The 14545-nt window shown below is 37.3% G+C and overlaps 1 protein-coding gene and 1 long non-coding RNA gene across 8 annotated transcripts in view; one reads left to right on the top strand and one right to left on the bottom strand.

Annotated features, from left to right (window-relative positions):
* Positions 1-3725, bottom strand: part of LOC112427472 (uncharacterized) — a 47156-nt gene extending 43431 nt beyond the window's left edge. The window contains exon 1 of the long non-coding RNA XR_003019068.2: positions 3586-3725. This is a non-coding gene — a long non-coding RNA (uncharacterized lncRNA). The remainder of the gene's footprint in view (positions 1-3585) is intronic.
* Positions 1-14310, top strand: part of LOC105486397 (Rap1 GTPase-GDP dissociation stimulator 1) — a 172684-nt gene extending 158374 nt beyond the window's left edge. For all 7 annotated transcript variants that reach the window (XM_011749281.3, XM_011749275.3, XM_011749280.3 and 4 more), the window contains 3 exons: positions 5948-6074; positions 8987-9115; positions 13634-14310. In XM_011749281.3, coding sequence (XP_011747583.1) covers positions 5948-6074; positions 8987-9115; positions 13634-13761 — 384 coding nt within the window. In that variant the 3' untranslated portion in view covers positions 13762-14310. The remainder of the gene's footprint in view (positions 1-5947; positions 6075-8986; positions 9116-13633) is intronic.
* The last annotated feature ends 235 nt before the right edge of the window (positions 14311-14545 follow it).

Genomic DNA, 14545 nt, shown 5'->3' with positions numbered 1-14545 from the left:
AATAGGCACATAGGCCAGTTGAACAGAATAGAGAACCAAGTAATAAACCCAAATACTTACAGCCAGCTGATCTTTGACAAAGCAAACAAAAACAAAGTGGCGAAAGGACACCGTATTGAACAAATGGTGCTGCAATTATTGGCATAGAATAAAACTGTTGCCTCATTTCTCACTTACACAAAAAAAAATCAACTCGAGATGGATCAAGGACTTAAATCTAAGACCTGAAACTAAAAATTGTAGAAGATAATATTGGAAAAAAATCCTTCTAGACATTTGCTTAGGCAAGGATTTCATGACCAAGAACCCAAAGCAGATGCAATGAAAACAAAGGTAAATAGCTGGAACTTAAGCTAAAGAGCTTTTGCATGGCAAAAGGAACAGTCAGCAGAGTAAACAGACAACCCACAGAGTAGAAGAAAATCTTCACAATCTATACATCTGACAAAGGACTAATATCCAGAAGCTACAGTAAACTCAAATTAGCAAGAAAAAAACTAACAATCCCATCAGAAAGTAGGCTAAGCACATGAATAGACAATTCTCAAATGAAGATATACAAATGGCCAACGTATGACAAAATGCTCAGCATCACTAATGATCAGGGAAATGCAAATCAAAACCACAATGCCATACCACCTTACCCCTGCAAAAATGTGCATAATCAAATCAAAAAATAATAGATGTTGGCATGGATGCAGTGAATAGGGAACACTTCTACACTGCTGGTGGAAATATAAACTAATACAACCACTATGGAAAACAGTGTGGCGATTCCTTGAAGAACTAAATGTAGATTTACCATTTAATCCAGCAATCCCACTATTGGGTATCTACCCAGTGGAAAAGAAGTCATTATACGAAAAAGATACTTGCGCACGTGTTTATAGCAGCACAATTCACAATTGCAAAATGTGGGACCAACCCAATGCCCATCAATCAACGAGTGGATAAAGAAACTATGGGGCCTGGTATGGTGGCTCACGCCTGTAATCCCAACACTTTGGGAGGCCGAGGCAGGCAGATCACAAAGTCAGGAGATCAAGACTATCCTGGCTAACATGGTGAAACCTCGTCTCTACTAAAAATACAAAAAATTAGCCAGGCATGGTGGCAGGCACTTGTAGTCCCAGCTACTCGGGAGGCTGAGGCAGGAGAATGGCGTGAACCCGAGAGGCAGAGCTTGCAGTGAGCCGAGACCGCTCCACTGCACTCCAGCCTGGGTGACAGTGCGAGACTCGTCTCAAAAAAAAAAAAAAGAAAAAAAAGAAACTATGGTGTGTGTATGTGTATATATATATGATGGAATGCTACTCAGCCATAAAAAGGAATGAATTAATGGCATTCGCAGCAACCTGGATGAGATTGGAGACAATTATGTAACTCAGGAGTGGAAAACCAAACATCATATGTTCTCACTTATAAGTGGGAGCTAAGCTATGAGGATGCAAAGACATAAGAATGACAATGGACTTTGGAGACTCAGGGGAAAGGATAGGAAGGGGCTGAGGGATAAAAGACTACAAATATGGTGCAGTGTATACTGCTTGGGTGATGGGTCCACCAAAATCTCACAAATCACCACTAAAGAACTTACTTATGTAACCAAACACCACCTGTTCCCCAATAGCCTGTGGAAATTAATTTTTTTAAAAACTCACAGAAAAATTTCATAATGTTTTAAGAAAACTACGAATTTGTATTGGGCCACATTCAAAACCATCCTGGGCCACAGGTAAGACACGCTTGGTTTAGAGTTTTGGCAAACCATAATTGTATTAACTGATTTACAGACATGATCCTGGCACCTGAATTTCGAATGCTCAGATAAATTCCTGTTACATGTAGTAGTAAGGCTAATGGAAACCTTAATTAATCTAGTATCTTCAGTATCAACTAACAGAATTATGTAACCAAACCATTCATGGACACAAAAATATGTCCAGAGGAAGATGCATCCCAGCTTCTTACAAACATCTGAATTTAGGAGCCAGAACTATTTAAATGCTATAATATTTAATAAATTTGAAGATTTTGAGGCTCTTCTGTGAATTTTATCATAGATCCGCCTTTCCCTTATCTAACCTCCTACTTCTCGCCCATCCCCAAAAGCAGAGTTCAAATGCCCATCACCATGCAGGTTCTTTGAATGATGAGAGCTATGGCATGGTACCCTTTTAGGAAAAGGTGGGTGGGGGTGTGTGTAGCAGAAAACAACTTGAAATTATATAGGATTGTAACTTTATAGTTACATATTACAACTTTAGGATTACAATTCAATACCTTTATATATCTTTCCTACAATTGAGAGTATACTGCTGCTAAGCAGCAGAGGAGCCTTGATTCTCACACTTTAATAATCAGAACTATAAAGTATATTAATTGCGTGAGTTCCAGGTCTGAGCTGTTATTTTCAAACTTAACCAACATTAAAGTAGACATGACTACTTTTGAGCAGCAGTTCAAGTTTGTTTCATCAAATTATAATCCCAAGAAATCTTCCACAAAGAAAGAGTTGCATAGGTAGATTAGTTATGGAAATAGTAAATTATTTTTTCTTTGCCTTTGAGATTCGCAGCACACATTAATACTAAAGAAGCCTTTTTAATTTTATTTGAATCCACTGATTCCCAAACTGTTTGACCATGGATCCTTTTTGCAGGTGGCATCTATTATTACACTGGACATACTTTGGAAAATGCTGTTCTGGAATAAGTTTTTAAAATAATTAAACACCAGGTTCAAATGTATTACATTCCTATAGATCCTTAGCCAGCTATGTGAATCACAGCTCTCTCCTTGTGTTGTTCTTAAACTTTGAAGATCATGCCCCACGCTGAATTCCGTCTTAGAGTTCAACCCTTCAAAAGTTTGCACTGACTCACAAGGTTTCGTGCCGCTTAGTCATCTCAGCCCTTTGCAGTGTATTCCTGTGCTGATGCTCTTAAAGTCCCACCTTTCTTTGAAAGAATGCCCTAGTCTAGGACTGCTGACCAACTACCTGAATCTTCCAGTTATAGACATCAAAAATGTAAAGAGGAATATAGGTTGCCTTTATACCAGGAATATAAAAACTCCCTGCTATCAAAGCCAGCACTTTTCTTTACCCTTTAAGAGTAGAGAATTCTTTATCAGTTACCAGGCTAAAAACTTGTTTAAACCAATGTATTTAGTCATTTGCTCATTCATCCAACAAACATTTATTTAAATCCCATATTGAAAAGGCTTTGATGATACAATCTTGAAAAAGAAAATTTTTGTTAAGTGGCTCACCAACTTAGTGGCTATGCCAACCTGCAATCTTATAAATTACGTCAAATCAAAGCCTATCTGAAAATATTCCATTGTGATCAATATGACACAGTTTTCAACAGTCTTAAGCTGGGTTGATTTCACTAATCAAGGGCAAATTGACCAAATGCTAAATAGATGAAACTGTTAGCATGAATAATTTGCCTTAGTTTTATATTATACTAAAATTTAGCTTTCTATAAGAATAGAACTATGAAATAAAATACTGTTTCAAACTGCACAAAGCATCTCCAGAATTTTTAAGAACAAAGACCCAGTAATCAGCCATCCTACCTGGGCTTGAGCGTTGGCTTTACCACTTATGGTCTGAACTTGGGCAGATGACTTAATCTGAGCCTCAGTTCCTTCATCTATATGAACAGGAGATGATATCTAGCTAATGGGATTTTCTGCAGGATTAAAATGTACTAATATCTATAAGCTACTCAGTACAGTGTCCAGTTTGAAGTTTTTGCTCTATAAAGGGTTGCCATCAGTATTATTCTGTCACATATGACAAATACAATGTTTTTTCTGTTTTTTATCCCATATTCTGTAAGGCAAAGTGATTCCATAGAGTAACTATTCAATAAACATTTGTTGAAGTAGTTGATGAGAGGGCAGGAAATTTTTTTAAGTTCTAGGGTACATGTGTACAGCATGCAGGTTTGTTACATATGTATACATGTGCCATGTTGGTTTGCTGCACCCATTAACTCGTCATTTACATTAGGTATTTCTCCTAATGCTATTCCTCTCCCCTCCCCCCACCCCATGACAGGCCCAGTGTGTGATCTCCGGAGGGCAGGTATTTTAAAAACGAGATACTCAGGTGTCTGTTCTGGAAAAGTGAGATGAAAAGAAGCTATGCCTGGCCAAAGAGAGGGCACTGTTCATTTCTGATGTACACATTTCCTTAGTTCATTCCCTGCTCTTCCTTCTGCTACACTGGTCTTTTAAGTGTGATTAGAAATGTAGAGGACAAAATGACAGTTCAAGCATCTTCCCTAAATGATTGCATATGTATCTGTTCATCTCTTGTGGTATTCTTTTCTCAAGCTCTGTTGTGATTTTTATAAAATTTTTTACTAAGAATTCTGTATCTGTTTCACATAAACTGTTGCTGAGTAAACAGTAAATTGGGGAGGTTAGAAAAAGCTTTCTAAAACAGATGGATGGGAAAAAGTGTATTAGATGCCAGAACACAGCTACCATAAAAACTTAGTTCTTGGACTCTATTGATTTAGCATGTTTGATCACTAAACAAGTTTGAGCTCAAAGCAAAGATACTATCTAAAAATAGTTTCCTCAAAAAAATTTTATGAAATGGAAGCATAAAGGAAACCCTTTAAAAATATTTTAGCAAATTTGAAAAATATTTGCTAAAAATATTTTAGCAAATTTGAAAAATTTGAAAAATACAATTAATTTTGAAGCTGACTCAGAGGCTGCTTTTTTAAAATATCCAGACCTTCAAATTATTAAAAATGTGAAAATAGAGAAAATTATTTTTAAAATATTTCTATTATTGAGACCTCCCACTAAATCAGATTTAGTTCAAGAGTTCTAAAACAATGGAACCCTCAGTGGAATGAAGACCAAAATGGGTACTAGAAATAAAGGTGGACATTGTTTTTTTCCATCTAACTTTTGCCAGATGGTCTTATATGTCTTTTGTGTAATAACTTTGTAATAACAAAAACCTATGAGATATATACTTACATCATTCCAGTGACATGGAGATATTACTGAGATAAGAGAGGTTCAATAATGTGCTCAGTCAGTGGTATTTATTGAATCCAGAGCTTGATGTCTCCTCTGCCATGGAGAGAAGACAGAGCTCTAAGCACCATGAGAAATGAAGGCAGATGGAGAATTTTAAGTTCTGCTCAGTCCTTTTGCATGTAATTCAGTTTTCATATTTGTAAGATTAAATCAAGGGGTAAAAAGTACTTTACCCTGGAACATCTGCAGAACAACTACCTGGCACTATCATGAAAATTTAAAAGTAACTTTTTTTTTTTTTTTTTTTTTTTTTTAAGAGGCAGGGTCTTACTCTCACCCAGGCTGGAGTGCAGTGGCGTGATCATAGTTCACTGTAGCCTTGAGCTCCCTGGCTCAAGCAGTCTCCCACCTCAACGCCCTGAGTAGCTGGGACTGCAAATGTGTACCACCATGCCTGGCTAATTTTTTTATTTTTTGTAGAGATGGGGTCTCACTGTGTTGCCAGGCTGGTCTCAAGTGATCCTCCTGTTTTGGCCTTCCAAAGCACTGGGATTACGTCCTGAGCCACCATGCCCAGCCGAGAACTTTTTTAAATTCCAAGTTTTATTCTTGTTTGTCGATCCCAAGGTAGGTCAACATTTGAGGCGATGGCACTTTTACTTCTTTGGCTTTGGTAGCTTCTAAGCCTTCTGTTTTTTTAATATGAACGGCAGTGGTCTTTTCTACTTAGGCAATTTAAGTTGTCATCTTTTGATGAATGTATTTAAAGCTAAAAGCTTTTTCCTTCTGTGGAGAAAAAACTATGATTAAATCAAATGATTCATACAGGACACTGTCACAAAACCACTCAACAATGAGTTGACTGATTTTAATGCATGTTCCTAATGTTTAAAATTAACGTTTATAATTCTCTGATATTTATTTATTGTAGGATGTAATTAAAACCATTGTGCAGAGTGGTGGCATCAAGCATTTAGTTACCATGGCAACTAGTGAACATGTAATAATGCAGAATGAAGCCCTTGTTGCTTTGGCATTAATAGCAGCTTTAGAATTGGGTAAGTACCCCAGTGACAAACTTATTTTCTTCTATTTTTATCTTGGATGAAAGGAAGCATAGAAGTGGAGTTGAAGTCAGACAGAACCTTGACTGGAAGCATTTTACTAGTGTCTGTACCGTTCTCTGAATCTATGGAAATCATTCCGTACAGGTTGTTACAGCTGTCCCCTTTGGCTGTGTTTTTGGTAACATTTTTAGGGCAATGTGTTAAGGTAAGTTTAACTTTTAAATAATGTCTCAAGTTACAGCCGCTTAGAGAATAGAGAAAACATTTTCAGCAGGCTTCACAGAGAAACCAAACAATATTTAGAATACGACAGCATATGAAGAGTCTGCTACTCTCCCCGTGACCCAGGCTTTCTCTTCCATCTCTGCTCATTCTCTCTACTACCGGTTCTTTCTTGCTGTTCTCCTTCTTCATCACCGTGACTTCTGTTGCTTGGTAGCATTGCCTTACTCTAATGTCTTATCTTCTGTGTTACACTTCTGTGTGTTTTGCATTCAGAACTCCCCCAAAGCAGAGGCTAAATAATTTCATTAGTTTCAGTTTAACATAGCATTTTTTGTTTGTTTGTTTGTTTTTTTGAGACAGTCTTGCTTTGTCACCCAGGCTGGAGTGCAGTGACGCAATCTCAGCTCACTGCAACCTCCGTGTCCTGGGTTCAAGCAATTCTCGTGCCTCAGCCTCCCGAGTAGCTGGGATTACAGGCATGCACCACTGCGCCTGGCTAATTTTTGTATGTTTTGTAGAGACGGGGTTTCACCATGTTGGCCAGGCTGGTCTTAAACTCCTGACCTGAGGTAATTCACCCACTTCAGCCTCCCAGAGTACTGGGATTACAGGCGTGATCCACCATGCCCGGCCCTAACATAGCATTTCTAATGGGCAGAATTCATCATGAGAAGCTAATTCATAGGCATCTACTTTATGAATAGCATCAACTAGATGGCTTAGGAGCCAACCCAAGACAGTCAGCCAGGGATGGTATAATAGAGTCACATGGCCTGTGGTTAAAGCCTAAGGCTGCTTTACACAAAGAGGACTTTACACTTAGTAGGGATGTCCTATCCAATTCAAAGCCATTTGGATAAATACTGTTAACTGATAGCCTCTTAATTCCCACTGATGACTTATATCCATAATTCTCACACTGGGGCGAATGGACCCTCCAACCCCAGTTCCAGGAAGAGGAAACACTCGTGTATTTTTTTATGTGCATAGAGTGTGTAATGATCAAGTCAAGGTGTATAGGATATCCTTCTCCTTGAATGGTCTATTGTTGACTGGAAGCCTTACCACTAACAGTCAGTGAACACATATTTTGTATATTATATACTATATTCTTTTTTTTTTTTTTTTTTTTTTGAAACGGAGTCTCGCTGTGTCTCCCAGGCTGGAGTGCAGTGGCGTGATCTCGGCTCACTGCAAGCTCCGCCTCCCGGGTTCACGCCATTCTCCCGCCTCAGCCTCCCAAGTAGCTGAGACTACAGGCGCCCGCCACCACGCCCGGCTAGTTTTTTGTATTTTTAGTAGAGACGGGGTTTCACCATGTTAGCCAGGATAGTCTCGATCTCCTGACCTCGTGATCCACCCGCCTCGGCCTCCCAAAGTGCTGGGATTACAGGCTTGAGCCACCGCGCCCGGCCTATATTCTTATAATAAATCTAGAGAAAAGAAAATGTTAAGAAAATCATAGGGAAAAGAAAATATATTTACTATTTATTAAATAGAAGTGGATTATCAAGAAGGTCTTGATCCTTGTCTTCACATTGAGTAGGCTGAGGAAGGGGAAGAACAGAAGAAGGGGCTTAGTCTTGCTCTCTCAGAGATGGCAGAAGAGAAGAAAATCCAGGTATAAGTGAACCCACACAGTTCAAACCTATGTTGTTCAAGGGTCAACTGTATATTCTTTGGTGAAATGCCGATTTTTGTCTTTTACCCTGTTTTGTTTTTTTGTTTTGTTTTGTTTTGACTATTGAGTTTTGAGAGTTCTTTATATATTCTAAAAGTTTATAGTTCTATATTTTACATTTAAGTCTGTAATCCATTTTGAGTTAATATCAGTGTAAGGTATGAGGTTTAGGTTAGGGTTCATTTTCTTTGTCCCATGGATGTCTAATTGTACTAGCACCTTTTGTTAAAAAGCTTTCTTTCCTCCACTGAACTGATTTTGTACCATTATCAAAAGTCAGTTGAGTGTATATGTGTGAGTCTGTTTCTGGGTCTTCTATTCAGTGCCTTTGACGTAAGTGTCTATGTTGCCACCAATAATACGCTATCTTGATTACTGTAGCTATAGAGTAAGCCTTAATACTGGATAGAGGAATTTCTCACACTTTATTCTTCTTTATCAAGATTGTTTTAGCTATTTTAGGGCCTGTGGCTTTCCATATAAGTTTTAGTGTAAGCTTGTCTATTTTCTATAGAAAATCTTGCTAGGATTTTGATTGACATTGCATTGAGTCCTTATCTTTTACTTGTGGAGGAAATTATGTGATTTATAGGATTTGTTCCAAAATAATTTGAGATGGTTGAAAGTAGGTGAATGAGACAGATTGGCCATAATTCTTTAAGGTGATAAGTGCATAATGTATATTATTATACCATCTTTTCTGATTTTGCATGTGTTTAACATTTTCCATAATAAAAAGTTTAATTGTCTCATATTAAAAGAAATGTGTTAGTATTAAATATTAAGCTCAAACACCTGAAATGTCTACTGAAATCTAGTTCTGTTTATTCTTTTCACGTGGTCTGAATTTAATATTATTTTTCTGGGTCATTATTATTTATCAGTTCCATTTGGAAGGTTTCATATGGCCAATTTCTGGAAAAGGAAGCAGCTTTTATCCTGAGGGTACTGGGTTCATACACAGTAGATATAACTTATACTTTGTTTTATTTTGTAGGCACTGCTGAGAAAGATCTAGAAAGTGCTAAACTTGTACAGATTTTACATAGACTGCTAGCAGATGAGAGAAGTGCTCCTGAAATCAAATATAATTCCATGGTCCTGATATGTGCTCTTATGGGATCTGGTAAGTATTCTTCTGTCATCTGATGTCCATAAACATATGGTTCACATTAAATATTAAACATGGAGTAATAGTAGATGATGGCTTTGGGTTTTAAAGCCATTAGAAATTAGTTTATGGAGGTTGTAAGATTGCTTTTTCCCCCGGTTACTATAACCACTCATTTCTTTATGGTGATAACATTGAAAATCTCTTCTAGCTGTCTTGAAATATACACTACATTGGTATTTTCTAGCCATCCAACTGTATAATAGATAGAATTACTTTTCACTTAAGATATTCCCAAAAGATTCTTACTACAATAGAAAGTGTCATATAGTGAATCTAGACAACATTCAGTATTGCAAAATCAGTAAGTCTCATGAACCCTAAAATGTTATTTTATAGCAAGCACAGGTTCTGATTTTGTATGCCATAATATTAACTAAGGAATTTGTTTAGGAGGCCAGGCACGGTGGCTTATGCCTGTAATCCCAGCACTTTGGGAGGCTGAGGTGGTGGATCACTTGAGGCCAGGAGTTTGAGACCAGCCTGGCCAACATGGTGAAACCCCATCTCTACTAAAAATACAAAAATTAGCCGGGAGTGGTGGCACACGCCTGTAGTCCCAGCTACTCAGGAGGCTGAGGCAAGAGAATCGCTTGAACCCAGGAGGCAGAGGTTGCAGCCGAGAGATTCTGCCACTACTCCAGCCTAGGCAACAGAGCAAGACTCGGTGTCAAAAAAAAAAAATTGTTCAAGAAATCATTGGTATATCTTCTATGGACATTGGCATATCTTAGTATATGTTCTGTGGACACTTGAAAAGAGTGTGTATTGTGCAGTTATTGGGTACTGTTGTATAAATGTGAATTTGATTCTGTTGGTACTAGTGTCAAGTTTCCTGTATTCTTGCTAGTTTTCCAGTTAATTGTTCTGTCAATTGTCAAGAGGAAGGGTGTTGAAGTTTCCCGCTATAATTGTAGATTTGCCTATTTCTCCTTTCTGTTCTGTCCATTTTTGCTTAACATAATTTTCAGCTCTGTTGTTAGGTACCTACATCTTTAGGATTGCTGTGCTTTCTTGAGGGATTGACCCTTTTATCATTATATAATGTACCTCTCTCTGGTATTTTGCTTTGCTCTCATCAACTTTATCTGACTTTAACATAGCTACTTCTGCTTTTTATTATTATTATTATTACTATTTTATTTTCTTTCATGTGCCACTACAAGAAGCCATCCTATTTTCTTTTGAATAACATTCACATGATCTTTTCCCACTCTTTTAGTTTCAGTCTGCTGTATTGTATTTGAAGTGAGTTTCTTGTATGCAGCCCAAAGTTGTATCATTTTCTAATCTACTCTACCAGTCCCTTTTGTTTATTTAGACCATTTACATTTAATGGGATGACTGATATGGCTCAAGTCTACAATCTTATTTTTGTTTTCTGTTTGTCCCATTTCTTCTTTCTTTTCTTTTTTCTTTTTTTTTTTTTTTTTTTTTGAGACAGAGTCTCACTCTGTCGCCCAGGCCGGAGTACGACGATCTCGGCTCACTGTTCTTTATTTCTGACTTCCTATGGGTTAAACATTTTTTAGTCATTTACATTTATTCTTCCTCATACGTGTGTATGTATATATATATATATATATATATATATATATATATATATATATATACAATTTTTTTTTTTTTTTTTTTTTTTTTTTTTTTTTTTTTTTTTTTTGTGACAGAATCTTGCTCTGTTGCCTAGGCTGGAGTGCAGTGGCGTGATCTTGGCACACTGCAACTTCCGCCTCCAGGGTTCAAGTGATTCTCATGCCTCAGTCTCCTGAGTAGCTGGGATTACAGATGCCTGGCACATCACACCTGGCTCATTTTTGTATTTTAGTAGAGGCGGGCACTCTGTTGCCCAGGCTGGTCTTGAACTCCTGACCTCAGGTGATCTACCTGCCTTGGCCTCCCAAAGTGCTGGGATTACAGGTGTGAGCCACCACGCCAAGCCTCTCATATATATCATTCTTAAATATTTCTTCTACATATATTAGAATCACATTAGACAGTGTTACAACTTTTCTTTCAACCACCAAACATATTTCAGAAAACTCTTTGAAAGAGAAGGGAAGCCTATTGTATTTACTCACATTTTTAGATTTCTTATTTTTGTTATATCATTCCCTTTCTGTTTAGAGAACTTCCTTTAGCCATACTGCTAGCAACAAATTTTTAGCAAAAAAAAATTTTTTTCTTTCGTAATGAAAGGGAAATGACATTCTCAAATGAGAGAAAATGGGTATAGGATTCTGGATTCACAGTTCTTTTCTTTCTTTACTTGAAAACTATTGTGCCACTTTTTTCTAGCCTCCCTGGTTTCTGATGAGAAATCCACTGTGTTCCTATGTGTGTTTTTTTCCCCTGTAGGAAACGTGTCATTTTTGTCTCTCAGGACTTACTTTGCGTTTAGTATTCAAAGGTTTGACTATGATGTGTCTTGGCATGAATTTCTTTGGGTTTATCCTGTTTGAGTTTGCTCAGCTTCTTAAATTGATAGGTTTATGTCTTTTGCTAAATTGGGAAGTTTTGACTGTTACTTCTTCAGGTACTTTTCAGCCCCATTCTGTCCACTCTTTCCAGACCTCTGATGACACGGATGTGAGATCTTTAATTATAGTCTTGTAGGTCCCTGAGGTTTTGTTCTTTTTTACCCCCAGATTATTTTCTTTCTGTTGTACAGACTGAGTAATTTCTATTGTTTTATCTTAGAAGTTCTCTGATTACTTTTCTTGTCCCCTCTATTCTGATGTTGAACCTATTTTTATTTCAGTTATATATTTTAGTTCAAAAATTTCCATTTGCTGCTTCTTTATATCTTCTATTTCCTTGCAGAGACTTTGAGTCTTTTCCATTTGTTTAGGCATTTTTAGAATTGTGGTAAAATATACAAAACATAAAATTTACTGTTTTAACCTTTTTTAAGTATATAGTTTAATGGCGTTAAGAACATTGCTGTGCAATGACCACCAGCATCCATCTCCAGAACCACCTTCATTTTCCCAAACCGAAACTCTGTACTCATTGACCAATAACTCCCCATTTACCCCTCCCCACAGCCTCTGGCAATCACCATTTATTTTGTGTCTCCATCATTTGACAACTCTAGGCACCACATATATGTGGAATAATCAACTTTTGTCCTTTTTTGTCTAGCTTATTTCACTTAGGTCTTTAAGGCTGATCTGCATTGTAGCACATGTCAGAATTTCATTTCCTTTTAAAGCTGAATAATTTTCCATCATACGTATATATCACATTTTGTTTATCCATTCATCAATCCATGGACATTTGGGCCATTTCCACCTTTTGGTTTTTGTGAATAATGCTGCTGTGAACATTGGTATACAAATATCTCTGAGTCTCTGCTTTTAATTATTTTTGGTATATACTCAGAAGTGGAATTGCTAGATCATATGATCATTCAATGTTTAATTTTTTGATTAAATATTGTTTTTATTAATTAGTGTCATACTCTTTTTCACAGTGGCTGGACCATTGTCCATTTCTACCAGCAGTACACATGGATTATAATTTCTCAACATCCTCATCAATATTTGCTGTGTTTTAGTAATGGCCAAACTTATGAGTGTGAGGTGGCATCTTACTGTGGTTTTTATTTGCATTTCCCTAATGATTACTGATGGGAATCTTTTCATGTGTTTGTGGGCCATTTGTATATCTTCTTTGGAGAAATGTCTATTCAAGTCTTTGCCCATTTTTAGAATTGAAGGGTTTGTTGTTGTTGTTGTTGTTGTTGTTGTTATTGTTGAGTTGTAAGAGTTTTGGTTTTTTGAGACGGAGGTTCGCTCTTGTTGCCCAGGTGGGAGTGCAATGGCGTGATCTCGGCTCACTGTAACCTCTGCCTCTCAGGTTCAAGCGATTCTCCTGCCTCAGCCTCCTGAGTAGCTGGGACTACAGGCATGCACCACCATGCCCAGCTAATTTTGTATTTTTAGTAGAAACGGGGTTTCTGCATGTTGGTCAGGCTGGTCTCAAACTCCTGACCTCAGGTGATCCACCCACCTTGGCCTCCCAAAGTGCTGGGATAACAGGCATGAGCCACCATGCCTGGCCCAAGTTGTAGGAGTTTATACCAGTACCCCACTATTTTGATTATTATAGCTTTGTAGTAAGTTTTGAAATCAGTTAGTATGAGAACTCCAGCTTTGTTCATTTTCAAGATTGTTTTGGAGATTTAGGAGCAAGGTCCCATCTTTAAACTTTTTTCTTTTAATTAAAAAAAAAAGGAAGTTTTAATTATTTTTTTTAATTATAATACATTCCTAAGAAAGACATTGCTAGGCTACTGCTATGTCTTTTTCCAGAGTTGTTTCTAGTTTTATAGCTTAGTCTTGCCAAAATAAACATTTTGGGTATATGTTTTGGATAGATTGTATAATAATATTAGAACAACCTAACAGAATCATATCTGTTTTTTGTTTTGTTTTGTTTTTTGTTTTTTTTTTTTTTTTTTTTGTCTTCCAGAATCTCTACACAAGGAAGTACAGGATTTGGCTTTTCTAGATGTCGTATCCAAACTTCGCAGTCATGAGAACAAAAGTGTTGCCCAGCAGGCCTCTCTCACAGAGCAGAGACTTACTGTGGAAAGCTGAGAACTGCCCGATACACGGCATCATCCCATCTCTAATTTCCCCTCTGTCCTCCATCCAGCGGCTTCTTCCGCTTCATTCTCTACCATACCACTTGTGCATGCATGTAATGTTCTAATACCGGTTGAAGAACTGCTGTAGGTACCTCCCTAATAAGATTTCTAAACCCATAGTTAGTGTGATCATGACTTTGTCAAAGGCAAGTCTCCACCCATAACTGTTCTCTTGTATCCCTGTTGCTTGAGCTACATTAAGTAGAATGTGCATGTTGTAGTCCTATGATGATGTAAACTTGGTACTACATAATGACTTGCTCCACACATGCAGTAAACTACATAATGATGTACTGGTAAACTAGAAACAAAGAATGCAGCAGGATCTGTCTAGCATATTAAAGATGAAACTGAATTGGAAAAATAGCTCCATTTTTTGGTGCTTGGGAAGCACAGTGACCAAAAAAGCTGTATGGCTGCTTATTCATTAGTCTTTCCTACTAATGTCAAACCCATGGTACCTAGAGTTAAATAAAATTCCAATGCCCTTACTCTTTAACCTATTGTTTCTCCTTTTTCCTTTGTAGACTATTGAAACTGCCACAAACTTGGCAAGACTTTCTGAGGTTTCTGATTCCATATTTAATTGACTATTATCAATAGCCTGATATTGAAAAACATTTGTAGTTTCAGTGTGAAACTAAGGGGTTGAAGAATCGCTATTGGGTTTTGCCTGTATTTTAGATTCTGATACATATGCTGTTTCACTCAGGAACTACTTCTACCAGTTGATC

This window comes from Macaca nemestrina, chromosome 3 (genome assembly GCF_043159975.1).
Source record: "Macaca nemestrina isolate mMacNem1 chromosome 3, mMacNem.hap1, whole genome shotgun sequence".
Lineage (NCBI taxonomy): Eukaryota > Metazoa > Chordata > Mammalia > Primates > Cercopithecidae > Macaca > Macaca nemestrina.
Note: the sequence above shows the minus strand (reverse complement) of the source record. Positions and strands in the feature narration are given on the sequence as shown.